Genomic DNA, 27,762 nt, shown 5'->3' on the forward strand with positions numbered 1-27,762 from the left:
GCAATAGCCAGTTCAACACGTGTAGGAACACATTGGTAAAGCAAATATAGCATCAGTGATAGGCACAAGACAATTCCAACTAAGAAGAAATGCCCAGAAAGCAGGAACACGAAAGCGGGTTATCGGTCGCGAACAAATTCAAGTTCTTTTTTGAGAAGGGATACCGATATCTTACTTACGCAGCCTTCACTAGTAGATACCTCGAGGGCCTCCACAATTTCCAGGGCCACCCAATCGGAAAGTCTCCTAATAACCACCGTAGAACGCAGGAGAGGGCAGCACTGCTGTTTCTTCTTCTTATTTCTTTTTATGTAGTGTTTGCATTTAAGGCAATGTAATGACAGGTTTGAGCCTCCATTTGAGCTCAAGGAATTGGCATGCTCTCTGAGCCTGTCATTTAGACAGCGCCCTGTCTGGCCTATGTACGCAGACCCACAGCTGAGTGGAACCTTATACACCACTCTAACAGTGCACGACACAAATTGAGTTTGGTGTTTCGTGACACATTTGTTCTTCATTGCTCTCTTACCCTGGCACCTGCTGGTCATGGCGCACAGGCGGGACAATTTCAAAGGAGCTGTAAAAACAACACCAACTTCGAACTTGTTGGCCACCCTTTTGACACTGTGCGATAGCTTGTGCACATATGAAAGGACTTGAAAAGGCCTTTTTTCTTTCGCCAGCGTGAGGTGAGCAACATCGACAGCCCTCTGAAGCCATCTCAATTGTAGAAGCAATGACTCCGCTACAGAAACTAATGCTCAACTCGGGAATCCAGCTCGCTAAACAAACGTTCTACCTGGTGGGCAAACCTGGATTTGACCCAGTGCTTGCATGACTTCGAAAGGGCTGATCTTAGACAAGAAGATGACATGCCACGTTTTACGAGCTTAGAATGAGATGAGTCAAATGGTAACAAATCTTTTTTCGAACGCGGCATGTAAGCCCAACAAAGGTATTTGTCATTAGTAAAAAACAATTTTAGGTCTAAAAATTGTAGACAGTTTTCCTGTGGTAGTTTAAAGGTAAAATTCAGAGCCTTGGAGCAAGCAATAAACTTCCCCAAGACTGAGTCAGCAACCGTAGAAACATCATTCTTCAAATCCAGTTGTAGAAGGACTAGAAATTCGTCAAAGTATCTCAATATACACACAATGCTACGGTTGTCAAGATCAGCCTTCAAGTCTTGGGCAAATGTAGCTAAAAATATCTCGCATAAAGCAGGGGTGACACAAGACCCAATACATATCCCGAGTTTGTGATCATAGCACCCATTCTCAAAACTAACTACCATGGAATTCAAATAGATGCTTAATAACTCTAAAAAACCAGCCACTGAAACACCACATGAGTTTTGAAAAGCCACTGCACCAGCTACTATTATGTAATCACGGACGACCAAGAGATATTTGAAGAATGATATTTCTACGATTGCTGACTTAGTCTTGTGGAAGTTTTTTATTTGCTCCAAGACTGAATTTTACCTTTGAACTGCCACAGGACAACTGTCCACAATTTTTAGACCTAAAAGTGTTTTTTAGGGGTGTGCGAATAGTACTTTTCCAAACCGAATCGAAAACGAAAAGTACACTCTTGCTATCGAATCGGATGCGAATAATGCAGCTAAAAATCGAATCGAATATGAATCGAATAGTGAAAGCAGCGAATCGAATACTGTGCAAGTTATGTTCATATAATTTGTACGTTGATTACAAAACATGAAAAAGTGCCTGAAAGTCAATTTTATTGAAAATGCTGTTTGATATATAGTTCAGAACAATGCATAGATATGTGAACCTTGAGTGCAGGCGAGATCAAGTCTAAATCTTTAAAAACAAAAAGATTGCACAGAGCCATAAGCAAAAGAAAATAGCGCTCAGTACAGTCAAGTGAAGTTGGCAGGGGTTAATAAAGTTACTATATGCATCTTGGCTAGCCTGGCACTACTAGAACTCACAACTAGAAATTCAGGACTGTCAACATGGCATCAGTCGAGCAACATCACATAAACTAAGACAAGGCTTTCTCAGACTAGCCATCAAAAATTTTAAAAATGCTTGACTAGTTTAAGGCACTAACACTGCTGGGAAATCTCCCAGAAAATGTAGATACAAGGCTAGATCAACCTGCAGTTATTACTTAAGCCTTTATTAAACAAGGTATTAAACACTCCCCATACGGATGACAGTTCTCTTCAATCCGTCTGCTCCTATGCAGAAGTTTCCTGTGAGCCGAACTGTAACAGCCTTGACACTTCCTGTTCCTGGAGTACTGAATACAAGAGGGACCGCATGTGCCCCTTTTCTTGTTGGCCACCGCAGACATCCTTGAAATGAGGGTCAAGCAGAGTGGCAACAGCATGGGTCATCTGTGTGCTTATATCTTGAAATCTTGCTTTCACAGACCTCAGGAGGTTCATTGAAAACTCTACCTCATCAGCTCCACTGGCCTCTTTAGAAAGCAGCACCTGAATGCAGTGAACAAGGGGAATAACAAGAGACAATGTTGGGTGGGACTCTGAACAAGCAGCAGTAGTGGCTTCTTCAATCGGTTGCAGCACTGACACGAACGCTGCTACTTGACGCCATTCAAGATTGTTCAGGTTGTCAACAGAATCTATTCCTGCCAAGTCTACTGTCACAGCCGACTTCAGCTTCTGCAAGTGCGCTAGCATGGCATATTCACTATTCCATCTTGTCGGCTCATCTTGTATCACCTCCAGTGGTTCCTCTATGCCCATTCTCCTTAGTATTTCTTGCAGTTTTGTTCTCGCGCTGCTGCTTCGTTTGTAGATTGTAAAAGTAAAGGCGCCAAAAAACCACACACACACACTAAACAAGAGAACGGGACAGAGCGCTCTGTCCCGTTCTCTTGTCTTGTGTGTGTGTGTGGTTTTTTGGCGCCTTTACTTTTACAATGAATTACAAACTAGCCCAGCAAGAAGTTCTCTTAATAGATTCGTTTGTAGAGCACAACGATAGCCCGTGCCTTCCCACACGCGCTGGCGAATCCGTTGTTTTATTTCTTCGCGTCCTGGACACAAAGTTGTAGAGTGCGCGCGAAAAAGCAACGTGCGCCCAGGGCGTTGGCCCAGTCACGGACAACAAGTTCCGAGCATTGTCAGTGACTGCATAGCAGGGAAGGTCCTCAGGTATGTCCCACTCTTTCAAAACGTCCATAAGTAAACAACGCAGGTTCTCTGCAGTACGGTTTGCACACAGGTTACGGCACGCAAGAACAAAACTTTGAGGCACGAAGTCATCACTCAACACGTGGCAAGTCACAGACAAGTAAACTGTCCCCAGCTCGCGACGTCCAGCCGTCAGTTGTGATGACGACAGAGCCTACATCCGTGGTGATGACGCTGTGCAGCTTCTCATGGACGGAGCGTTTGACAGCGTTGTACATTTCAGGCACAACGGTCCTCGACAATGTCGTGCGACAGGGGACCTTGTATTCGGGCGCCGTATACCGCATCAGGTCTTGAAACCCTGGCTCTTCGACAATAGAGTAGCTATGCAGGCCACTTATAATGAAAGACTCAATTTTATCTGTACGGGCCTTGGCGCGGGGGCTCTGAAGCTCAGCTGTGGCTTGAAAAACGAAGTAGCACTTGCCTGTCTTGTCTTCGATGTAGAACGCTGCTAAGCAGCAGATACTCCGCTCTCATACTGTTTGCGGGCTCCTGGATGCCCTCTTAGGTGGTTGATAAAAGCGGTCGTTGTGTTAGCTGGCGTTTTGAGAACCGCTCCTCACAAGACGCTCTTGGACGAGCCTGTCTCTACACGTTCGTAAAACGCCCAAACACGACTGCGTTTCTTTGGGCATGTCGCAGTCGCTGTTTCATCTTCATTCATGACGAGGCAGCAAAAGGCGTCGGAGTAGCAGCGTCGATCGGCGCGCAGAAAGCAGCAAGGGGAAAGACCCGTATAGTTCCGTTTTACAAGTGCGGCGTGCGGGCAGGAGCAGCGGAGCGGTAGCGGCGGCGCTGCGGTAGGGCGCTATAACTCGTGGAGTAATAGACGTGACGGGACAAGGTGAAACGCTGATCTCCTCCAGGGGGCGGAACCACTGATCTCTACGCACATTGTCAGTTGCTGGTTGTTTTGAAGCGAAAAGCTTCACTAGGCTCGTCAACATCGGGTCTGGCGTGCGCCGTGATCAATTTTAGCCACAGCTGCGCATGCGCGAAACCTAGCGACGTCACAGGTGGCCACTGCTGCCGCAGCCGTCGTCGCCCCCGCGCGCTGACTCCGTCTATTTTTACACCGTGCTCCGTCGTCTGGGCGTCGCCGCTTCTCCTCGCCACCGTTTTGCTCTTCTCCCCTCCCGCGCGGTCGCCGCCGCCGTCCCAAGAGGAGAAGGTTCTTTCGCAAGGCGTTGCGAGAACGCGTGAGCGGCGGCGGCGGCCATAGAAGAGGCGGCCATCCTCGCCACCGTTTGACCGTTCGCCGCAGCCGTGCGCAGTGCACATTCGAAAGGAGGAGTATATAAGGCGCGCTGGCCCATAGAACAGGCGCAGACACTCGCCATGGAAGGAAAAGAAGCAACAGCCGGACGGCGCAGAAACACCGATCAAGAAGTGGTAGCTTGGGAGTTGGCTGAGAAGCAGCGAGAGTTTTTCGCTTATCCAGGCTTAACCTTAGCTAAGCGACAGCCAACTTTTTTTTTATCTACAACAATTACGTTTCAACGAGTTTATTTAGTGAACTAGGTTTCATGGTGCAATATATCAGATATTACGAATGGCTCAGCAACGCTTCCGTCCGACTTGCGTCCGCATAACCCGAGGAGCTTGTCTTGCTGATGACTCATCGCACCAGTTAACGCCGAGCGCGCGATTTTCTCATCGTCCTCTTCGTTTCAGTGACTTTCATTGCTTTCGTTCTTTCTCACTCAGCTCGCGTGTTCCGCGCTAGCTGGCGCTAGGCGACTGGAGATGTATAGTGGAAAGATGTCTGAGCATGAGCTGACAACATCCATGTAGCTCCCTTGACATGCGCTGCTCGCATAATAAACTTAACCTCAACTACTGATGATGAAAGTGAATCAAAATTTCAGGGAATAAACATGTATCGCCACTTCTCGGCAGATTAGAGACGTGTGAGCTATGACACGACTGTGAGAAGTTGCCTCCGCGATTGGAGACATCCAATCTTTATGGCTGGCATTATGAATGTTTCCATACGAATGTACCGCGTCGCAGCCACGCTGAAGCCTGTAGGCTCCCTAAAACTGTGATCTCTGCTTCTCGCGTAGGTTTATTGCGGCAGCAAGCTGTTCGTGCTCAGAGCTGACGCTGCTTTCGAGAGAATGGTCGGCAGTAACCTAGGCGCTGTTTCGTGCCAGTTATTCGAAAAGTATTCGAAAATTATTCGAAAATTTGCGAAGATATTCGAGCAGTTTCGAATAATTTTCAGTTTCCACTATTTGGTTCGTTTAACAAATAGAACATGAGGATATTCGATTCGATATTCGAAAATTTCGAATATTCGCACACCCCTAGTGTTTTTTACTAATGACAAACACCTTTGTTGGGCTTACATGCCGCGTTCGAAAAAGCTTTGTTACCGTTTGACTCATCTCATTCTAAGCTCGTAAAACGTGGCATTGTATCTTCTTGTCTAAGATCAGCCCTTTCGAAGTCAGGCACGCGCAGGGTCAAATCCAGTTTTGACCACCAGGTTGAACGTTTGGAGTGAGCTGGATTCCCGAGTTCAGTATAGTTTCTATTAGTTTCTGTAGTATTAGTTTCAATTGCTTACACAATTGAGAAGGCTTCAGAGGGCTGTCGATGTTCCTCACCTCACGCTGGCAAAAGAAAAAGGACTTTTCAAGTCCTTTCATATGTGCACAAGCTATCGCACAATGTCAAAAGGGTGGCCAACAAGTTCGGAGTTGATGTTGTTTTTACAGCTCCTTAGAAATTGTACCGCCTGTGCGCCATGACCAGCAGGTGCCAGGGTAAGAGAGCAATGAAGAACAAATGTGTCACGAAACACCAAACTCAGTTTGTGCCCTGCACTGTTGGAGTGGTGTATAAGCTAGGTTCCACTCAGCTGTGGGTCTGTGTACATAGGCCAGACAGGGCGCTGGATAAATGACAGGCTCAGAGAGCATGTCAATTACCTGGGCTCAAATGGAGGCTCCAACCTGTCACTGCATTGCCTTAACTGCAAACACTACATAGACAGAAATAAGAAGAAGAAACAGCAGCGCCGCCCTCTCCTCCGTTCTACGGTGGTTATCGGGAGAGCTTCCGATAGGGTGGCCCGGAAAATTGTGGAGGCCCTCGAGGTATCTACTACGGAAGGCTGCGTGAGTAAGGTATCGGTAGCCCTTCTCAAAAAAGAACTTGAATTTCATCTCGACCGATAACCCGCTTTCGTGTCCCTGCTTTCTTCGCATTTCTGCTGAGTTTTAATTGTCTTGTGCCTATCACTGATGCTATATTTGCTGTACCAATGTGCTCCCACAGGTGTTGCACTGGCTATTGTACGCTTGCGCCCTTTCTGCTTTTTAAGGCGATGCATCGTTTCCGAAAACACAGTTGCAAGTTTGCGCTCGTTTGTGTGTGTACGTGTTTCTCCCTCCGTCTTGTGTTATTCTGCGCAAAGTTTTTTTGAATATCTCACTCAACTATGTGCACTTTGCAAAACAAATAGTCTCATTAAAATCTCTCGAAACCAATCGTATATAGTAAATGCACCGCAGGGAAACAACAATTAATGGAAAGCGCATAAAGAATGACGGCAGCGCTCTATTTTGTCAACGATGGTGAAGTTTTAATTTTTTACACGCTAACACAGTCATTACTCAAGAAACCATCTTGCCACTCTTCTCATCTATAGGTTTGGTTTGGTTTATGGGGTTTAATGTCCCAAAGCGACTCAGGCTATGAGGGACGCCGTAGTGGAGGGCTCCGGATTATTTCAATGACATGCGGTTCTTTAACGTTCTCTCACACCGCACACGGGCCTTCAGCATTTCGCCTCCATAGAAATGCGACCGCCGTGATCGGGATCGTGCCCGCGTGTTTCGGGTCAGCATCCGAGCACCATCAGCACTAAGCCACCGCGGCGGCTCTTGACATTTATAGAGGCACGATAACCGCATAACTGAGGTACCTAAGCTTAGATTTCAGCTATATTTTGTTTTCTTCTCATACAGCTTTTTTTTTCTGACCACAAATGAAACTTCGCCAATGAGCCGCGTCGGACTACATTTCTTCTAAGGGTTCCGAAGAGTAAGTGGGATTTGTTTAGGACAAGATCATGCGTGAGTACCTCGACGTGTAGTGCGATGTTACTAATGATTCCAAAACATTGCTGCCGGGCATTTAGCACTGATATCGCTGTTCCCGATGCTCATTGTGACAAAGGATGACAAGGATGTGTAAAAAATTGAATGCAATATAATGTTGCTAGTGCATTTATTTTTTCTTAAAAGTCGCTCTTAAGAATTAACTGAAACGGCGAAGCACGTAAGCTTCTCGCTAAAGTCTTCTGCTTCCCCGCAGGGTAGCTACTACGAAGCTGTAACTAGAATTCATCTGGTCATACGCACGCACAGGCACCAGAGGAGGCGTAATCGACGTCTGCGCCTGCTACCAGTTGCTTCATCTGCGCCTGCTTCGAGGCGTTTCAAGGCGCGCAAGCTGCAAGTGCAGCACCGCGTCTTTCACTTGGCAGTCGCGGCAAAGTTGGCTACACTCTAGGTGAGCCAATACCACAGGAGGATGTTGAGATCTGCCATCGCGTACGCGCATGTAGTCCTTCTGAGGGCCAGAAAATTGTTTGGGTTTCAACTGCAGAGCAAAACGGGATGCGGTTATCGAGAAGGCAAAAGGGCATGGTTCACCAAGGAAGACCTGGGATTTTCCCCCATCTCAGTCAATGTTTGTGACAGCACTTGTGGCCGCAACTGAAAAAAACATCTCGGAGGAACTATAAGAAAGAAGAAAATGGGCTGGAAATTTGTTTGGACGAAGGGCGGAAAGATTTTTGCGCGGAAAACTGAAACTTCCACTGTCCTTTCAATCACACGGGAAGGTGACCTAGCAAAAATATCTTGAAGGTCTGCCAATGAAACGATAACTCGTCTTACCGCTTTTCGTGATGACCGCCACAAGTGATGACTCATTACCGAAGAAAAATGGTTAACTCTGTTTCTTACACTGCAATTCCCAGTCTACAAAAAATAATAATGACGAACACACAACCTTTTTTTAACTGTTTCACTGTCAGATATGACATAATCATGGTTACAGAAAGGTGGTATACTTCACAAGAAGATGCACTTATACTTCTATCACATGGACCGTTGCATGTCATTCGCAGACAACGACAATCACACGGAATGTCATTGCGATCTGACGTTCCCGATCTGCATCGGTACACAAAATGGCATTTGAAATTGATGAGGATGTGCATCGGCGTACTGCTACAACAACAAAACGTAGCAAATCATGTTTTTCATAGACATAGATAGACGGCTCGGCCGCAGTCTGGTTAGCTTCTCTGTGTGTGCGCTCACGCTGGCGGGACTGTAGGCTAGCTACGAAGTTCGCGTGCAACTGGATGCTGGCGAACCCTTTCGGACACTGATGTTCGAGATGGCGACGGGCAAAAAAGGTTTGGTTCTGAAGGTGCCTGATTGATACCTTGCACTCCAGGATTCTGGCTTGAACCAACTGTCGTTCTGCTCTTGACACCACGTTATGACCGAAGGACGTATCGACCGATCGAATCAAGCGGAGGGATCGCGGGGTTAGGTTCCTGGCTTTGCATATGAAGTAAAACTGTAGAGTTAAAGGGGATGGATTAGAGCATGCCGAATTACACTGGGAAAGAAGCAACAGCAGGGAAACCGGAAGCCTGAATGACAAACGAAAAATAAAACTGCTGACTTTACTTTGATTACAGTCAATGCGCGAAGCCTCCTAAATGAAACCGGTGAGCTTGAACTTTCGTTGATCCAATACAGACCTAACATAGCTGCCGTGACAGAAACCTGGTTGCGGCCGGAAATCCAAGACTGCGAGATAATACCACCCTGTAACAAAATAGTCCGCAAAGACCGTGACGCACGCGGCGGGGGCGTCGCTGTTATTTTCAGGGAAGAAATTGAACTCGTAGTGATAGAAGGGAGCCCCGGTGATGAAAGCACCTGGTGCAGATTAACGCTTTGTGAGGTGCCTTGTATTCTTGGTGCAGTGTACAGGGCCCCCCGTTCCACATTACAGTTTCTGCAATCGATTAAAGATTTTCACTGCAATAGAGTCTCATCGAACACGCATATGATTATCGCGGGGGATTTTAATCTCCGAAATATACGTTCGGATGATCATGATGTGGGTTTTACAGGCGTTAAACATGCCGAGGTATTGGTGGACATTGCATCCAGTCGTGACCTCAAGCAAGTAGTACATGAAGCCACCCAGTGTGGATCAAGTACACAGTCATTGTTGGACCTCGTATTTTTAGATTGAATAATTATGATGTTTGAGTCCAGACTTGTCGAAAGCGTTCTAGCGGGTTGCGCATTCTGAGCTATCACAAAACTTGCTTATCTTGGTTTTAACAAAAAAATTGTCTTATGGATTTAGTCATACCTAAAAGATAGAATGCAGTTCATCGAAGTGCGCGGCGCAAAATCTGAAATGCTCCCAGTAACCTCAGGAGTTCCCCAGGGCTCCGTAATGGGCCCAGTTTCATTTTTAAGTTACATTAATGACATCGCTGAAAGACTCGACACTGAAATTACTTTTTGCCTATTTGCGGATGATTGTCTCATTTATTCAATAGTTTCAAGTCGTGAAGATCAGGTCTTGTTTAATGCAGCCTTAAACACTATCTATGAACGGTGTTCCACATGGAAAATGAAAATAAATCGTGTGAAAACAGTTTTTGCGAAGATTACTAGGAAAACTAAAGGTATTTTACCTTTTGACTAAGAGTTCGGCGGGAAGCCTATAGCACGTGTCAGGCACTTCAGATATGTAGGCGTAACCATATGTGACGATTTGAATTGAAAACTTCACGTAAATATTATATGCGTATCAGCCGAAAACTTTAGTATTTGAAACGCAAACTTAGACTTGCACCCGCGAATGTCAGGCTTACTGCCTATATGATCCTAGTGCGCCCTAAGCAAGAGTACGGAAGCGATTTCTTGTGCAATGGCACAAGGCCAGAGGATGCAAAGGGACGATACACAGCGCTGACTAACAACAGTAGTTTGTTCAGTAAGCCATGCTTATAAAGGCACCAGCGACACTGAAAAACAGAAATACACAAAGAACCGTGACAGATATCCCTCCACACAAGCACGTTTCTGAAACCACAAGGTTAACACGTGTGCAAAAATTCATGTTATTTCTGCAAGATAGCGACAGAAGGGGTGCTTACACACCTCTGACCCAGCTTCATGATCTCAGACGCTTCGATAACTTCTCTAGTCAGCTGATCTTTGTGTTTATCAACAATCCTGCTTTTGCCATATAAAGGCTGGCAGGAACAATCACAGCAGTGAGCGCCGATGCGGCGGGCAGCATTCTTGACATCGTTTTTGTGCTCCCTCAGCCTATCGTTCAAACAATCCCTCTGGCCTTGTGCCGTTGCCCTGTTGCACAAGAAATCATGTGCGACGAACGTGCCCATCAGTTATTGTTGTACTGTACGGAAGCGCAGTATGGAATCCATTCAGGAAAAACCAAATAGATAAAATTGATAAGGTACAGAGACGCGCAGCAAGGTTTATACTGTCAAAGTACAGATCAACAAGCTCGGTCACAGAACTTCTTGCTAAACTAAATTTATCACAACTATCACAGCGACGACAAATGGCCCGGTTGAAATTTATATATTTAATAAACAAAGGCCAATTCAACTTTTTAGACAATGGGAGACACCATGCAGGTAAGGAATGCACGTCACCTTCTTTCGTGTCTCTTCCTGGTGCCCCTGAGGGGAACGTGCAGCCGTTTTCTCCAGCTTTCCCGAGAGTCTTTCCGCCAACCAGGAAGAGGCTTGACAGAAGGTCGCGTGCATCTGCCACGGTGGTCAGTTTGCTCACAACCCGATGTGGTGAGGCAACAAGTTCATGCGACCCAGGCGCCCCACCTGGGTTGCTTCCCCAGAGAATGGCCACCCTACGCCACACTATTTTGCGCTTACAACGCCGCCGCCACCGGATTTTCTGCGTAACGGTGAGTATCGCGTTAAAGGGGATATTGTTTCAGTAACTCATTCATTGCGGAAAAGTTTTCCTATAATCTTACATCTTTTCCAAAATTCCGTTCAGGTTCGTAGCGTCGATTGAAATGGACTCGGGGATCACAGCTCGGAAGTGAACGGTGCTGGTGGTGTCGATACTTGCGATTATTCTTTTTTACCTTTTTTAGCTTACAAAAGGTCTGTTTTCCTGAGGATAGCGACATCTTGATTACAATGCGTTACGGTACCGGTGCAGGCAAGCTTCAATGCGAGAGCGGCACGTACCGCTGGGTCGACGTGTCGCGAGAGAGCCAACAGCCACCGCGTAGGCTGCACACCAGGCGTCAGGCAGTCGACGTTCTGCCACGTGACCGAGTCGCACGGCCGATTGCCGCTGCGGCTCCGAGCCGCCGACCAGTGCGCCGTCAGGTTGCCGGTGGAGAGCTCTTGGGCGACCCGGAGCTCAAGCGACGACAGCTGTTCCATCACGTCCGCTGCCATAGTCTCGGAGCCGTCGATGACGAATAGTTTGGCGGTTTCCTGCGAGCGGCGCATGTGAGCACGGTTACAGACGCAGTTGAAGCTCAGGCCGTGTGCCATGGATGATCTTTGCCAATCTGTTCTGCTGAGAGGCTCAAAGTAATGCTGTCTTGATCGTCTTGATGCCAGCCGCCACATTTCTGCGATCTCAGACTAGCTCAGTGCTTAGCAGTAAAAGGAAACAGCGTAGAGGTAATTACATTGTGAAGCAGCGTTATAGATGACAATACAGACTGAAGTGCTCTGTATCCTTCCACCATCTTGCGCTTATTGCGGTACTTGCATAGCCACGTGGTAAGGTACGGCATGACATGGTATGGTATGGTATGGTATAGAGGGTTTAACGTGCCGGAACGGCACACGGCCTATGAGCATGCCAATAGTGAATGGCTGCGGTCTAACCTAAACTACCTAATGTTCTTTAAAGTGTGCTTAAATGGAGCAGTATTGAAGAAGCGTAGCTTGTTGGTTTGGTTTGATTTATGGGGTTTAACGCCCCAAAGCGACTTAGGCTATGAGAGACGCCGTAGTGAAGGGCTCCGGAAATTTCGACCACCTGGGGTTCTTTAACGCGCACTGACTTCGCACAGTACACGGGCCTCTAGAATTTCTCCTCCAAAGAAATTCATCCGCCGCGGCCGGGGTCGAACCCGCGTCTTTCGGGTCAGCAGCCGAGCACCATAACCACTGAGCCACCGCGGCGGCGCGTAGCTTGTTGGTTCAGTTGGTGAATGGTAAGTGGAAAACCAGCGGGAAGGACGCGTTCACAAGCAGGAGAAGTACAGAGGACAACGCTGGACCACATGAACGTTGTTCTGTGTACTTCTGCTTGTGCACGCGTCCTTCCCACTGGTTTTTCACTTGCTTAAATGGCGCAGCACGGGTGCCTTTCTAATGCGCTAGCGTTAAAGGTCCCGTGTCGGAGAAAAACCGGTGTCGGCGTTGACCGGCGTGGCCAAAAAATTAAGCCCTACCGACTGGTTCGTGACGTGACAACCACATGACGTCGCGCGGGTGATTCAAAAATACCCGTGCAATCACACTCTTGTGTTAGCGAGCTCGGGTAGCAAACGTTTATATGAGCAATGTAAAGCAAATTGCGGAGCATAGGGGGGATTCGTACTTAAGAGCCATTGGAACCTGAGACGGGCACTACACCCATAGGCCACAACCACTCGGCTTAAGCGGGATAGATGTAGACGTGGTGAATGCGTTGCGGTCTTTGCATGGTGTCTTAAGGACATGTACCGATGCGTGTACAGTTAATTATGACTTTGCTACTGAGTCAAAGTCAAAGTCAAAGTCATTTTATTCAGGCAGCAGTAATAGGTGCCTAGGAGGCAGACATAAAGGCAAATTAATGCCTGACTCAGTGTCGGCCCCCTTCCCCCCTTCCCAAACACATCACTCAACAGCAGGTACAATCAGATCGTTAAACAAAGTTTCGATCAACATAAAAGGAACACATTAATACAGCATAGCATACAGGGCTAATTCATACTGCGAGGAAACAAACAGCCAAAATAAATCGCATGTAGTAATAGGCAGAGAAAATAAACAAGCGGGAACAATAAAACATTCACAACAAAAACCATCTGGTGTCTACTTGGAACCCAGAAAAAAAAAGGAAATAGTCAAAATTGTGTGCTCAAAAAAAATGTGTTAATGTTTCTTTTAAAGGCTAGAGCTGAAGAACTGTCAGTAATGATATTCATAACCATGGCGTGCTTATTCAATAAGTCAGGAATCTGATATGTTAACTTTTGTGTTCCGTAGTTTGTACGAATCCTGTCTCTGTTATAAATGGTATGCCGGAGATTGTACATGTGTTCTTTATGAAGACATTTCTCAGTGAACGATGATGCATTCTGTTTGATTTGAGTGTATATAGCTAGTGCTAGTTTTTTACATAGGATGTTTGTGATAGTCAGGATTCGGTGTTTTTGGAATAACGGTGCTGAATGAGTTCGGCGTGGGACATTTTCTATTTGGCGCAGAAAATGTTTTTGTAGTACATGTAGGTTCTCTAAATTTGTTTTTGTGGTCGTACCCCATACAAGAAGACAGTAGTGCAGACGGGAGTGTATTAGAGCATAATACAATTGCTTTTTTAACCATGGTGGTAGCAAATCCTTTAGTTTATGGGTGAGCCCAATCGTTCTTGATATATCTGTTCGAACTTTTGAGATATGTGTAGACCAGTTTAGGTGTTCCTGAAAGATTACACCTAGAAATTTATGTGATGCAACGCGTTCAATTTGCTCATTGCCGAAGCGCAGAAGAATGTCTGACATACATTTATTTTTTGGTCGAAATACAATATATTTTGTTTTGTTCGTGTTTAGGGCTAGTTTATTTACGTCAAGCCACACCGATAGGTTACACAGCCAGACATTCGCCTGCCTCTCAATATCTACAATATTCGCACCAGAAAAAAAGGCGTTAGTGTCATCAGCGGGATCAGTGATTAGGCAATTCAACCAGATTAAATCGCAGAAGGAAAACAAATACGGTCACACAAGACGAGGGACAAGAGGCGTGTACACGCCACAACGACTGGACTATCAACTGAGTTGTGGTGTGTACGCTCCTCTTGTCCCTCGTCTTGTGTGACTGGTTTTTTTCCTTTTACAATGTACCAACTGGCCCGCATTTCAACCCTTTTTGATTAAATCGATTTTTATTATTGTACTTGAATGGTTTGATGTACGAGGTCTGTTAGAAAAGTATCCGACCTTTGGCCGTTGAAAAAAACTTGCATAACTGGAGCGTTGAAAACCTAGTCATCTTTAAAGTTGTCTACTTGGGACTCCATACACTTCTCCCAGCGGTGCTGCCATTGTGGGAAGTGTTCCGAAAAGGAACCAGCCAGAAATTGCAGGGGCCATATCAGGACAGTAAGGAGTCTGTTTAACTACAGGAGTCTGGTTTTTCACCAAAAAAATCTGATTCGAGTGCGAGGAATGTGCAGGAGCATTGGCGCGATGGGTGCGCCAATTTCCTGTTGACCTCAGATCCGGGTTCTTGCGCCTCACAGCATCACGTAGGGAACGGAGGACATCCCTGTAGTACTCTTTGGTCATTGTTTGACCCTGTAGAGTGCGTACTCGTGGTATGCCACACAGAGGGTGTCAAAGAAAGCAGTCAGCATCACTTTCACATTGCTGCGCAATTGGCGGGCCTTCTTAAGTCTTGGTGACGTGGAATGCTTCCACTCTGACGACTGGGATCTGGTTTCCGGGTCGTACCTGTACACCCAAGACTCGTCACTAGTGATTATGATGTTTATGAAGTCGGGGTCACTGTTTGCGGAATCCAGCATGTCTTGTGAGACTTCAACACGAAGCTGCTTTTGCTCCACCGTGAGCAGCTTCGGCACGAATTTCGCCGCAACTCTCTCCATGGCCAAATCTTCGGTGATAAGGGAATATGCGGAGAAATTGCTCATGTCCACCTCTTCCTCAATTTCTCGGATAGTCACGCGACAGTCCCGCATCACCATAGCGTTCAGTTCGGCAATGACATGGTCATTTTGGCATGTTGATGGCCGATTGGAGCGTGGCTCGTTCTCCACCGATGTGCGGCCATCTTTAAAACAATTGTAACATTGCTTAAACTGTGTGCTGCTCATAGCATCTTCACCGAAAGCGTCTGAATATTTCGAATGGTTTCCACTCGGCTGTCGCCAAGTTTATGGCAAAATTTGTTGCAGTAGCGCTGCTCCTTTCACTCCGCCATTTTCCTTGCAATAAAAAACCGACGAGAGCACTGCACACTGCCTCACTCAAACGCTGCTTCCCAACGACTGACGCTGTCGGCAGGCGGGAAAAAATTCATGCATGCGCATGAAGGTTCAAGGTCGCCTGATGAAAGCGCGCTTGTCTCATATCCATCAGGTATTCGCAAAAAAAAAATAAAGTCGGATACTTTTCTAACAGACCTCGTATGTGTATGTGTGATGTATCGATGTGTAAGGTGTGGTTGGGGCGTCACTAATCGTGGAAAGAGAGAGGTCCTCTGGGCCACCGCAACGTGGCGATGCTATACCACACTGACATAAGGACTGACAGAAAGTTTCCATCCGTCGCGGAGTCTGCTGAGGGACGCTGCAATCCCGTTCGTCTGCGGCTACCGACTACTGGTGGCGGTCCGGTAAAGTTGTCGTGTTCCAATCTTAAATGCGAAGCTTAAGCGTCCCCAAAGTGTTTGCATTTCACCTGCATCCAAATGCGGCTGCCACGGCCGGGAATCAATCGCGCGACTTTGGGCTCAGCAGCCGAGTCAAAACGCCATCGTGAGCCACCACCGCGTTTGTCATATTCACAATTGGCCTTGTTTTTTTTTTTCTGCAAAGAACCAGAAATCGATTGTTATGAACGACACCAACCCTGTAGGCTAATAGGTAGGCCATGGAGCCTGGATAAATTTGAAACACTGTTACTTCTTACAGTGGATCTAAATGTCAGTACAGTGGCGTTTTAGCATCGCGGAGTGGCTGATTCGTGCTTTAGTTTGACGTGTCTCATGATCAGATATCCAGAGCACCGCCCAATTTAACCCTTCCTCAAAAAGAGACCGAGGGCCACCGCTCACCTGCTGGTACGCCAGGTGCGTCATCTGACCGTCGTGGTGCACCAGCCAGAGGAAGCGCGCCCAGTCCTGGTTCACCATGCCCGGTTGGAGCCGCACGTGCAGTGATTTTCCACCGGATGTCTGTGCCACTATGGCCAGATGAAACCAGAGGTCCAGGCGCCAGTTGAGGGACAGGTCGACAAGGATTTGAAGCGGGTCCATGGTAGTGTTGGCCGGCGTGGGGCGAGGCCAGAACAAGCCCCTGGCACGGTGGAGATGGGCTTTATCCTCACCATCAGCTAGTTTCAGTCCAGTACCAAGTCTTGTATTACTGATATGCAATGTGGCCGCTCCCTGCTTAAGATTCGGCCATCCTATCCTCACAAATGACTCAGTCATACACTCTGCAAACTTAATGAACCTTTACGTCTTTACGCTCTATTTGAATATATTTCTTGTTCACTGCCTCTTCCTGACTTCATTTGGGATACCAATAATTCTTGTGAGTAACCTAACCAACGCTGTTCGCTTTCCATGTCATAGGATTTAACGCTGTCATTTCTTAGAACATGATGTAGCCCGGAGAAGCCCGCAGAAGCCCACACAAGCACAAATGCATATTATAGTTCGGCCCGGGCTTTGTAGCACTTGTGTAGGCCTCCTAAAGCATCACACTTTCAGATTTTAGAGCTGCTTCGGTCATTGTAGTAGAAAAATTATTTTCACACCGCTGCCTAAATGCTACATTCTGCCCAAGTCTCTTACAACAGGGCTTGATATACACAATCTTGAAGGCCAAAATGTGGCGTTAGTATCGCCGGACCCCACGTAAGGTTGCGCTTAAAGCAAAGAGGCGAAGGCAAAACGCGCTGGCCAGGTTCGGGCACTGAGATTGCAGTAAATGTCAAAAATCAGGTGTCATGAAAATATCCCTCACTCATACTAGGGTGTGTTTCATGCCCCAGCCAGCTGTAATGTCCCGATGCGTTTGTCAGCGCAATCAGGGCGTCTATTCACATCAAACATCTTTATTCTTCGCACGACAGTCGTGGAATTGGTGATGGTAGCTCCGCCATTACGCAGCTTCGGAGATGTGGGATATATATAGAGAGGTGTTGAATTTTATCGGAAAAACACAAATGATTTCCTCTCCGGCGTGCGGATATCTTGCGTGTCGATGCGCTCTTCACACCCCCTGCATCAAGGGATGCGCACAGGGACTGAGAAGTGGTTTGCGGTGCTACATCCAATGTAACCCTCAACTGTAACAAGCTACCCATGTGGGCTAGTTGGTGTACATCAGACATAACTTCACCAGCGAAGGAACGAGACACGATGAGAAGAAGAACACAGGACAACGCTGGAAAACGACTGAAGTTTAATCGAGAAACTGCCAACCTAGGTCACCAGAAGACGCATGCGTATCAGACACACTAAACAAAACAGACAAATACATAAGTGGCAGATCACCGAGGAGTGGATACACGCTCCAACACTGGCAAACAACAAAATACAGATAATGTGTCTATCAATCTTGCACAGGACAACCAGCGTTGTCCTGTGCTCTTCTTCTCCTCGTGTCTCGTTCTTTCGCTGGTGAAGTTATGTCTAACACTCAACTGCCCGCTGTTTTCTGAAGACAGTAATCTACCGATCTGGAGAGTCCTACACGTCGCCGCCCAGAAACAGACGTCGTGAGACCGCGGTTAAGTGTGGACTCTGCCTACCTTCCTTGCAAGAACGCTCTCAGTTTGGCCGTGTGGTCCTGGTGTCCACGTATGGCTTCCAGGCAGCTCCTGTAGAGCGTCGCAGCTCGACCGATGAAGTCCTTGCCGTACTGCTGGTCCAGGAGGAGTGCCGCTCTGCAGGGGAGGCTTCAGATTCTACAGAGATACTGCGGGCTCGAGCAGATGCAGAGAAAAGCGATGATGTTCACCTTTTGCAAATATATAAAAACAAACTTTCCTGCTAACCTCATGATTATGATGTAACCTCATGATTGCCAACAATACAGCCCCCAGAATTCGAAGGACGATGACCAGCTTACTTTTTATATAAAAATTTAGGCTACTCACTAAACTTCAGTTCTCAGCCGCGCCTGAAAGTTCTAAACACGACGTAAATATTTCATTACCGAAACGCCTCGCAAGAGCCAACGTTCGCAAAAACAAAATAATTTATGCGCCGTTCATACCCATGGACAGCATGACTTCAATTCTCTTCCTGAATGCGCTGTTGAATCCTGGCACTTCGATCACCCACTGAAAGATTATCTATTTTGTTGCCAGCATGACGAATTGATTTTTTTGTGTTTGCACTATTTTTTATATATGTAGTGGTTATTTGGTGTACTGATAACACAAAGTTAATTCGTAACATTGCATTTCCTCAGTTTGTTAGTTTCCCGGATGATAAGCTATCTTCATTTTCTTGCGTGTACGTAGTATTCATGCACGCCACTCCTGCTACGTAGAGAATAGGGCTATGCAGTGGAGTGCAATAAACAATATTGTCTATTCTATTTTTAGACACAGAGGATCACCTTTGTTACAGTAATTTCTGACGCGCGACCGAATATATACTTCACTGACACTTATCGCCAGATGTTATGGTTAAGCAAAAAGAGGCCACACATACAGGAAGTGTGGGGTGCAAGCATGGGACAGCATTTCATGAAGATTCTGAAGCATTTGACGCTACCTGTAGTGGGAGAAACATTCCCGTGATGCCCCTCACATACACGGAGCCCGTGTCGCATTTGCAGGCGCGCGCCGACGAACGACGGAGGAGGACGGGAGCGTTTGACTTGGCTCACTGAATTTATCGGCGCTAATCCCACCGGTGGAAAACAAGTGGCCTGTGGTTGTGCGACGAAGTGTCGAAGCAAGCACTTGTGACTCGGACGGGCTGGATAACTGAATGCGGCGGGCTGTATAGCGGCAGAGGTGCGGCCAGACGAGGTGCGTCTGGGATTGTTTGGCTTCCCGCTTTCGTAACGATAGAGGTCACGACCGCGTGAAATTAAAACGAAGTGAATCGTTACAAAGTACGGCTCCAGGTGATATTCCAGAATCAATACGAAACCCTTGTTCATATTTGCAACAAATGACAGAACGAACGCATTTACATGTGCGACGTGTGCGGCAAAGAAAATGCTTTCTTGCTTCCGTGTGAAACCAGTCAAGAGTAAGCCTGAAGATGATGCTTTCGCGTTGGCTATGATTGCAACGGCGTTCCATTCGATGGGGCCCTCATTTTCGTGAAGTTCTGCCAAAACATTGGTGCGCTGTTTTAGTGACGCCATTTTCATGTTGTATTACACGATTCTTGAAATTTCTTGCCTTGCCAGTGTACGCTGCTTTATCGCAGCGGTATGGGTATTTGCAAGTGATCTCGAGACCTCTTGAAAGCATCAAGGAATGTTAGGAACCAAATTTTAGGACGCTCCTCCTATAAAGTGTTCCTAGCTGCAATCAGAGCGCTCCATGTTTCGTTATTTGAAGAAAGCAGCGCAGCCAGAGGGACAAGAGGGAAGAAGACGGGACAGCGCCTGTCCCGTCTTCTTCTCTCGTGTCCCTGTTGCTGCGCTGTTTTCTTCATGTGCCAGCTCGCTCAACTCGCTGTTTTACTGATCTTTTGTTAACTTAGAAATCATTAACGAGGTAACCGCCTTTTTCCGCTCCAGTGTAATGAGGTGCTCGGAGCGACGAGGAGCCGGTTATAGACCCCCTGTGTATGAATATGCATTTAATTACAGAAAATATATGTGTATAAATCGGAAAGGAACAAGCACACGTCTATAACTTTGTATTTATTTGGCGTTACGCGTGCGCTCGTTTTTCATTTTATGCGTATGCTGCCACGTCCTAGATGACTAGATAGGATACCATAATTTGTTAACCAATTAAATTGTTTACGGTGAGCAGTACCTGTGAATGCTTGGTCGTCACTGTCGGAATGTGTGCGCATTTTGTGTACGCAGGATTGTGTTGCGCATTTTGTGTTGTGCAGTGTTATTTGGCTTTGTAGTGATAACTAAGACGCTAGTTAACATGAATCATCACGTGGAACTCGCCTTTGAAGTTTCAGTTTGGGTATGAGGAGATAAACATTAACTGTGCCAGCACAAGTCAGTTTGACATGACTTGAGGCACACAAGAACTGAGACATAATTGCTGCTACGTAATTCGCTTGGACTCTTACTGTAGCCTGCCCTTTAAGTATGAATGAGAGACAGTTAATTAGCAGGTTTCATGTAGGAAACAGACTTGCGCCTTCGTAACCACCTTTCGGCTGTTGATGCCAAAAGCGGAGCTGCACGTGAGTAGAAATAAATTACCCGGGCGCAGACGAATCCTCATCACAATTGGTATTTACTGCTATCTTCGCATCATATTAAATAAAAAAGAAAAATGCCTTCGCGACTACCGGTTGATTACCAGTCTGGAAAGCTAACCTGGAGAGCGTCCTGAGGCGCACGTCGTCGACGGTGGAGCGCGCCCCGGGCGCGGTGGATCTCCAGCGTCCGCACGTGTAAGCGTAGAAGTCGTCGCAGGGGTCCCGGCTGCGGTCCAGCGCGCGGCTCATGACGCTGGCGCCCAGGAAGCACTCGTCGCGTACGCAGAGCAGAGCGCGTGCCCTGAGGCCGTCGCGCCGGCTCCGCGGCAGCACCACTAGCACCAGCGTCATGGCGGCCACGCCGGCGACCACGGCGCACACCAGGAAGCAGGCCACCGCCCGGAACCGGAAGCGCGCCAGGAACGACTCTGAGCCTGACTCCTTGGAAAGGTTGCGCAGATCGTTGTTCAGCTGGAGGCCCGCCTGCCGGTCAATTAGGGAGAAGGCTCGCTTGAGGTAGTTTCCTTAGCTTCGCTTCTACTAAAACATGATGCACGCCTACACTCATGAATCGTGTCTTATGGCGCTCTGTCGCCTGCAACTTAATGTTACATTGAGCTGTATAGCCTAGCGAAAAATACTGACTGACGACGTTACCTTGGCTCAAGCCGTAGCTTTGTGCAGTCATTGCAGAGATGGAATGTGCCCAGCTTAACAACCCTTTTCAGAGAATTCAGAAATGTGCAGTTGGGGTCATCGTCGTTTGAGTGAACGTGGAAGAAATAAATCGTGCTGGAAGCGCACGTCTGCTGCGGTCACACGGTGAAGTAGTAGTCAGGAGGTTAAGTGAGCGCCAAAGATGTTGCTATCTTGGGTAGTACTTGCATTTTGCAGAATGGAAAGTTGGGCGAGTTGGAAGCTGTTCATGTTGAAAAAGGGGGCGCAAACAGAACGGAGACAAGGCGCTCGTCCTGTTGTATTCCTTCCTTGTCTCCGTTCTGTCTGCGCCCCCTTTTTCATCATAATTCGTTGGTTGGCTGGTTTATGGGGTTTACTGTCCCAAAGCGACTAAGGCTATGAGAGACGCCGTAGTGGAGGGCTGCGGAAATTTCGACCCCCTGGAGTTCTTTAACGTGCACTGACATCGCACAGTACACGGGTCTCTAGAATTTCTCCTCCAAAGAAATTCAACCGCCGCGGCCGGGATCGAACCCGCGTCTTTCGGGTCAGCAGCCGAGCACCATAACCACTGAGCAATCGCGGCATAATTGCTTTTTGCAGACGTGTTGCTCTTTATGGGTGACAGGTTGTATAAATCATATTTTCTTGTACCTGCTCAACGAGTGTAGACACCTAATTTGGTGGCATGTTTTCTTCTCTACAACGATGTGGAAGAGATTTCTCTGCTTGAATCACCAAGTGGTATTCACCTACGACAGCTAAATAAATTATTATCAGATTTTTCTGTCATCCTGTTTCCGTCTCGGCATCAACAGCCGAACGATGGCTAAGACGTCAAAGCGTGGTTTTGTGATACATGAGGCATGGAAAAACGACGATATAATCGATTCAGCGGGATGCGATGTTGGGCAAGTTGGTTCATATTGCATTAGAAAGATGGAATGCGCACACGGAAAAATCACAAGAAAGAAGACGGGATGGGCGCAACATCGTCCCGTCCGTCTTCTTTCCGGTGATTGTTCCGTGTGCGCATCCCATCTTTCCAATGATATAATCGATGCTTCATCGTTTTAATTGACCCCGGTACTGAAGCTAGCCTTGCTCAGGAACCGGAATGACAACGAATCTAGAATCAGCGATTATATTGCAGTTTTTTCATGCCTCACAAGACATATAACCACACTTTGACGGCACAATAATTGTTCGGCTGTTGAAACCCAAAGAGCGCGATAAAGTTATTCGATTATAAAATATTTAGCTATCGTAGGTGAATACCACGTACTCATTCATCTATAATAATGGGTCACGAATTATTACAAACGAGAAAAGACGAACCCAAAAGTTAGGTGTATATACTTTTTTTAACTAAGCGCGCGGATGCCGACAGAGGAGGCCAAAAGTAGTCCTCGCAATGCAGTACGTGCACAAAGCTGCGGCGCTTAAAGTGTGTGCCTGTTGTTGGCAACGCTTCTAATTTAGTGATGCACGCTGCCAAATATACCATGAACAACAACTGAAGTTTGCTACGCGATGAAGCGTACCAACGTGGGACTGTTATGGACCTCAGGAACATAAACACTTGAGTGCAGTGGGGTTGTGCGGGGACCCTGGGGCGTGTCCCGAATTCCTGCGTAAATAAAGTTTTTTCTCTCTCTCCTTTGTATACTAGGACGCAGAATGCAAGGATACTATGGCATCGTTGTTGCTGTAGTCATCATCTTCGGCCTAATTACGCGCAATGAAGGAAACAGTTTCTCTGGCGGAACTTCAATTATCACTTTCCTGAACCAGCCGCGCCCACAGTGCTGCCTGCAAGTTCCTAAAGTCTTCGGCCCACCCGACTCTTTTGCCTGCAGCAACGTCCTCGTTTCAGTGCAGCCGAGCAGTGTTGGACGCCCGTGTGCTTTCTGGAGCAAAAACAACTGAAAAAAAAGTTAACTCGGACCCCTTCACGCGTTTGTCATGACCAAGAGCAGAAGCATTCCCATTGATTGCGGGCACATTTGAGTTTTGAAGCGAAAAGCTTCACTAGGCTCGTCAACACCGGGTCTGGCGTGCGCCGTGATCAATTTTAGCCACAGCTGCGCATGCGCGAAACCGAGTGACGTCACGCGGAGCGCAGGTGTCTGCTTCTGCCGCAGCCGTCGTCGCCGCCGCGCGCTGCTCCGTCGTCGGAGCGTCGCCGCTTCTCCTCCTCGCCACCGTTTTACCCTTCGCCGCTGCCGCGCGGTCGCCGCCGCCGTCCCAAGAGGAGAACGTTCTTTCGCAAGGCGTTGCGAGAACGCGTGAGCGGCGGCAGCCATAGGAGAGGAGGCCATCCTCACCACCATTTGACGTTTCGCCGCAGCCGTGCGCAAAGCACATTTGAAAGGAGGGGTATATAAGGCGCGCTTGCCCATAGAACAGGCGCGGACACTCGATCGCCGTGGAAGGAGAAGAAAAAGCAACAGTCGGACGGCGCAGAAACACCGATCCAGAAGTGGTAGCTTGGGAGTTGGCTGAAAAGCAGCCAGAGCTTTTCGCTTATCCAGGCTTAACCTTAGCTAAGCCACAGCCAATTTTTTGGTTCCTACACGCGCTGCCGCGTGCAGCTGCTGATGTGAAAATAGGCCTAGCGACAAAAGTTGGCTCTGAATCGCAGAGCGCTTTCCCCGTTTTGAGAGCTTGGTACGAAGGAGGGTAAAAGCACAAAAACAATAGCACACGTGATAGATTAAGATCTTTGCAGGGTATTTAGGTGTACCAGATTAAGCTTTGCAAACCACTGGACAAACGACTTACGTAAAATGTTTGCATCGTGAATCCAGCTGCCGGAACGCCGGACCGATGGCAATCCTGGCTTCCTCTTCTTCCTGTACGAGTGAACGGTCGTACGTGCTGGTGTCGACGTCTTATTCGCTGAGCAATACAGGCTTAATACGCCAGCTGTAGACATTTACTATTTTTAGAACTGTCAGGTCACTGGACTACCAGAGTAACCAGATTTTTAGGCTCTCTGGAGAGCGCAGGAGAGCTTAGTCCTTAACGTTTTCTACTGCTATGACTACGGCTGTGCGGCCAATATGGCGGCGCACTTCGTCCTCTTTTTGAAAAGGTTTATAGCAGGATGAAATACTGAAGCAGACAACAAAAGGAAAGCCCTGCCTGTAAAACAGAAAACCAGAGAAGTCTCCACGAATTTATATTCACAGCGCAAAAAAAACAACAAAAAAGACGCATATCATCAGCAGTGGACAGTGCAACGCGCTGCATGCTTACGGGGATCACATGCGCCGGCTTCTCCGGCACCACATGCAACAGTGTACTCAGGTGATGATGGAAAAACATTTTTCTCGTTGAAGAGCATTGTGAACGCAAAACAGGGACGGGCCCTAAGTCAAATCAAATCAAATCAGTTTATTTTGCCACCTAGAAATTTCCAGATGGAGGGGAGCTGCAAGAAAAAGCTGCCCATTGACAGCTTGACTGGCCCGCAGCACCATTTTGGCACAGCGGCAGCATCCGTTACCAGGACACACAAATCCGTTACCAGGACGTGTACAGTACAGCATACAAAATAATGTCAGTCATCAATGGTAACTGGAAGCGAGAACAATCATATTTAAATAATATTGCAAACAGAGTAAAACACCAAAAAAAGCAAATAAACGCAGAAATACACGCTGATCAGGAAAACATTCAAGTATAACAAATGAAATAAAACAAAACATTTTATGTATTCATGGATATGTTACAGCATTCATGGAGTTCTGAGGTAGGTAGCAATGCTCAAAATATTATGTTACAATGTGTTCGTACAGCGCCCGAAGCTGTGAAATAAACGCAAAACGTGAAATAAACGCAGCTACGTGCATACGTGCACGAAAATAAATCCATGTCATTCAATTCATACTCCTTTAGTAAAGATGGAAGCAGATAACAGAGCCCTTATTTTCCGACTGGCTTATGCAGCTGAATGTCTCAAAGTGCCAATTCATGCAAGTATCGCGAAAACGTTCCAACATCAGATCTGCATATTCACTCCTGTCAAACACGGTAACCCAAGTCCAATCATATCGGTACCTTGGAATCACTATATCCAGCAAATTAACCTGGTCGGAACACATCTTATATCTAGCATCTAGAGCATCAAATTCACTTGGCCTCATCCGAAGATCCCTGTACCTAGCCCCTCCTTCTGTTCGAAAATTAGCATACGAAACATTCACCCGTACCATACTTGATTATGCAGCGGCTATATGGAATCCTCACCAAGCATACTTAATTAACACCTTAGAAGCCGTTCAAAACCGAGCAGCCCGTTTTATATCCTCAAATTACAATAGACACAGCAGTATCACCAGTATTAAATCTTCACTTAACATCCCGCCACTAGAGCTCCGACGGAAAATCGCACGACTCTGCCTCTTTCATAAGTTATATTACAATTTTCCTGATCCTCGTGACACATTATTACTAGCTCCCATCAGAACATCGCGCCGCCTGTTTAACCTCCTGAGCATTCAACGTATACATGGATCGACCTTGGCATTTAATAAATCTTTTCTTCCAACTGCAATAGAAAATTGGAACCTGCTACCCGACTACTTTGTTAACGAGCGCGACGCTACTAAATTTCGACAAGCATTAATTAATCACTGTACTGAATAAAAGACACTGCTCAAACTTCACCCAGTTACACTTATTCTTTTTCTTGTTGTTGTTGTTGTTGTTACCGCCTAATTCAGCCTTGCGCCCTTCATTATTGACCAACGTTGTATTGTGATGTATCGTTTTTCATTTTATTGTATTGCATTGTTTTGTTGTATTAACGTATTATTCTAAGTTGCATTTGCTTTGTCCCCCCCTCCCCCTTATGTAATGCCTCAACAGAGGCCTTTAAGGGTAAAATAAATGATGATGATGATGAACAATTTTAGGCGAGGAGTGGGCACAAGCCAGGTTTCTTTATGCCTTGTTTTATAAGCGCAGTCTCTTGCCTGCATTTTGGCGATCCTATGCAAGTAGTCGATATTGTTTCTTGTTTCTCTTTTAACTCTGAAGATGAACCGATATTTACAAAGGTTGAAGATTTTAATTATTTTTGAAGCAGGGAAAAGGTCCGCACTGGGAGCTGCAGAAGGGGCATTGTGTATATGACGTGTGTATTTCTTTTGCAGTAGGTGAATCGTCTGTAGGGTAGAACGTGGGGCCGTTCCCCAGACCAAATGGCAGTAGTTAAGATGAGAGCAAAACAGTGCGTTGTATAATAACAGTTTCACCTGTACAGGTAGTAGGGATCGCATGCGACCTATAATTCCAGTAAACTGAGCTAGCTTTTGTGATAATGGATTTATATGACCATCCTTCGACATATTGAATGAAAATACCGCCCCAAGACATTGAAACTGTTCGACAATATGAATTGTATGATTATTGAGCAGAATATTTAGGTTTGGAGGCACATACTTATTTTTCGCTCGAAAGATTACTGCTTTTGTTTTCTTTTCATTAACCCGAATGGAGTTAACAGTGGCCCAGTCATGTAATGATTTCAATGTAATATCGGATAACTTACCTATTTCTTGCAAATCGGAACCTGAAAAGAGGAGGCTTATATTACATATTTTGGAGTCGTGGATATATTAACAACATCGTTGAGATATATATTGAACAGCAACGGCCCTAAAATGCTCCCCTGTGGCACTCCGCGATCTAGAGACTTCATTTCAGAAGTTTCGTTGCCTATCCGAACAACTTGTTGTCGATGGGAGAGGTATGGGCGAAGTAGTTGAAGTGGAAGTCCATGTACACCATATTGTTGAAGCTTTTGGAGCAAGATATTGGGGCTGACAAGATCAAAAGCCTTCGAGAAATCTACAAACACACCAACCACAAATGCCTTATTCTCAAATTGAGGCAGAATGTATTATTGTTGCTCAAGGAGTGCCAGTTCTGTTTATTTATTTTACGAAAGCCATATTCGAATGGCGTCAGCAAGTTACAAGCATCAAAGAATACTGATAGCCTCAAATGTAAGATTTTCCGAACGCCTTTGAAAAAATCGGCAGAATGGACACAGGCCTGTAAATGCCAAAGTCGTTCCTGTCACCTTTTTTTATACAAGACACTAACTTTCGCTATCTGCATTTTATCTGAAAAGACTCCGGCAATCAAAAACATGTTAAAAAGATCCGCAAGAATCGGTGCAGTGACATCGGCTGCGTACTTGACGGGCCGTATCTGGATGCCATCGATATCACAGCTGGCAGAATTGTTCATATTTTTTAATAGGTCTGTCACTTCCTCTGCGCTAGTAGGATGCAAGAAAAGCGACCGGTCGTTCATAGTATGCACATATTTGACCCCTTACAAAAATGCTTCTTGAGACAGTGTTGAAGTTCTCATGAGCAGACTCAACACGCCATGTTGAATT

At 46.6% G+C, this 27,762-nt stretch overlaps 1 protein-coding gene across 1 annotated transcript in view; it reads right to left on the minus strand.

The window, feature by feature from the left end:
* Positions 1 to 21,017, minus strand: part of LOC149326696 (neprilysin-1-like) — a 45,495-nt gene extending 24,478 nt beyond the window's left edge. Inside the window, exons 1-4 of the mRNA XM_089562506.1 lie at positions 20,785 to 21,017; positions 18,056 to 18,190; positions 16,350 to 16,590; positions 11,502 to 11,756 (exon numbers count right to left, since the gene is read on the minus strand). Of these exons, the coding sequence (XP_089418632.1) occupies positions 11,502 to 11,756; positions 16,350 to 16,590; positions 18,056 to 18,190; positions 20,785 to 21,017 (864 nt within the window). The remainder of the gene's footprint in view (positions 1 to 11,501; positions 11,757 to 16,349; positions 16,591 to 18,055; positions 18,191 to 20,784) is intronic.
* Between the last annotated feature and the right edge of the window lie 6,745 nt (positions 21,018 to 27,762).

This window comes from Amblyomma mixtum, chromosome 10 (assembly GCF_055824585.1).
Source record: "Amblyomma mixtum isolate Tamu chromosome 10, ASM5582458v1, whole genome shotgun sequence".
NCBI classification, from domain to species: domain Eukaryota; kingdom Metazoa; phylum Arthropoda; class Arachnida; order Ixodida; family Ixodidae; genus Amblyomma; species Amblyomma mixtum.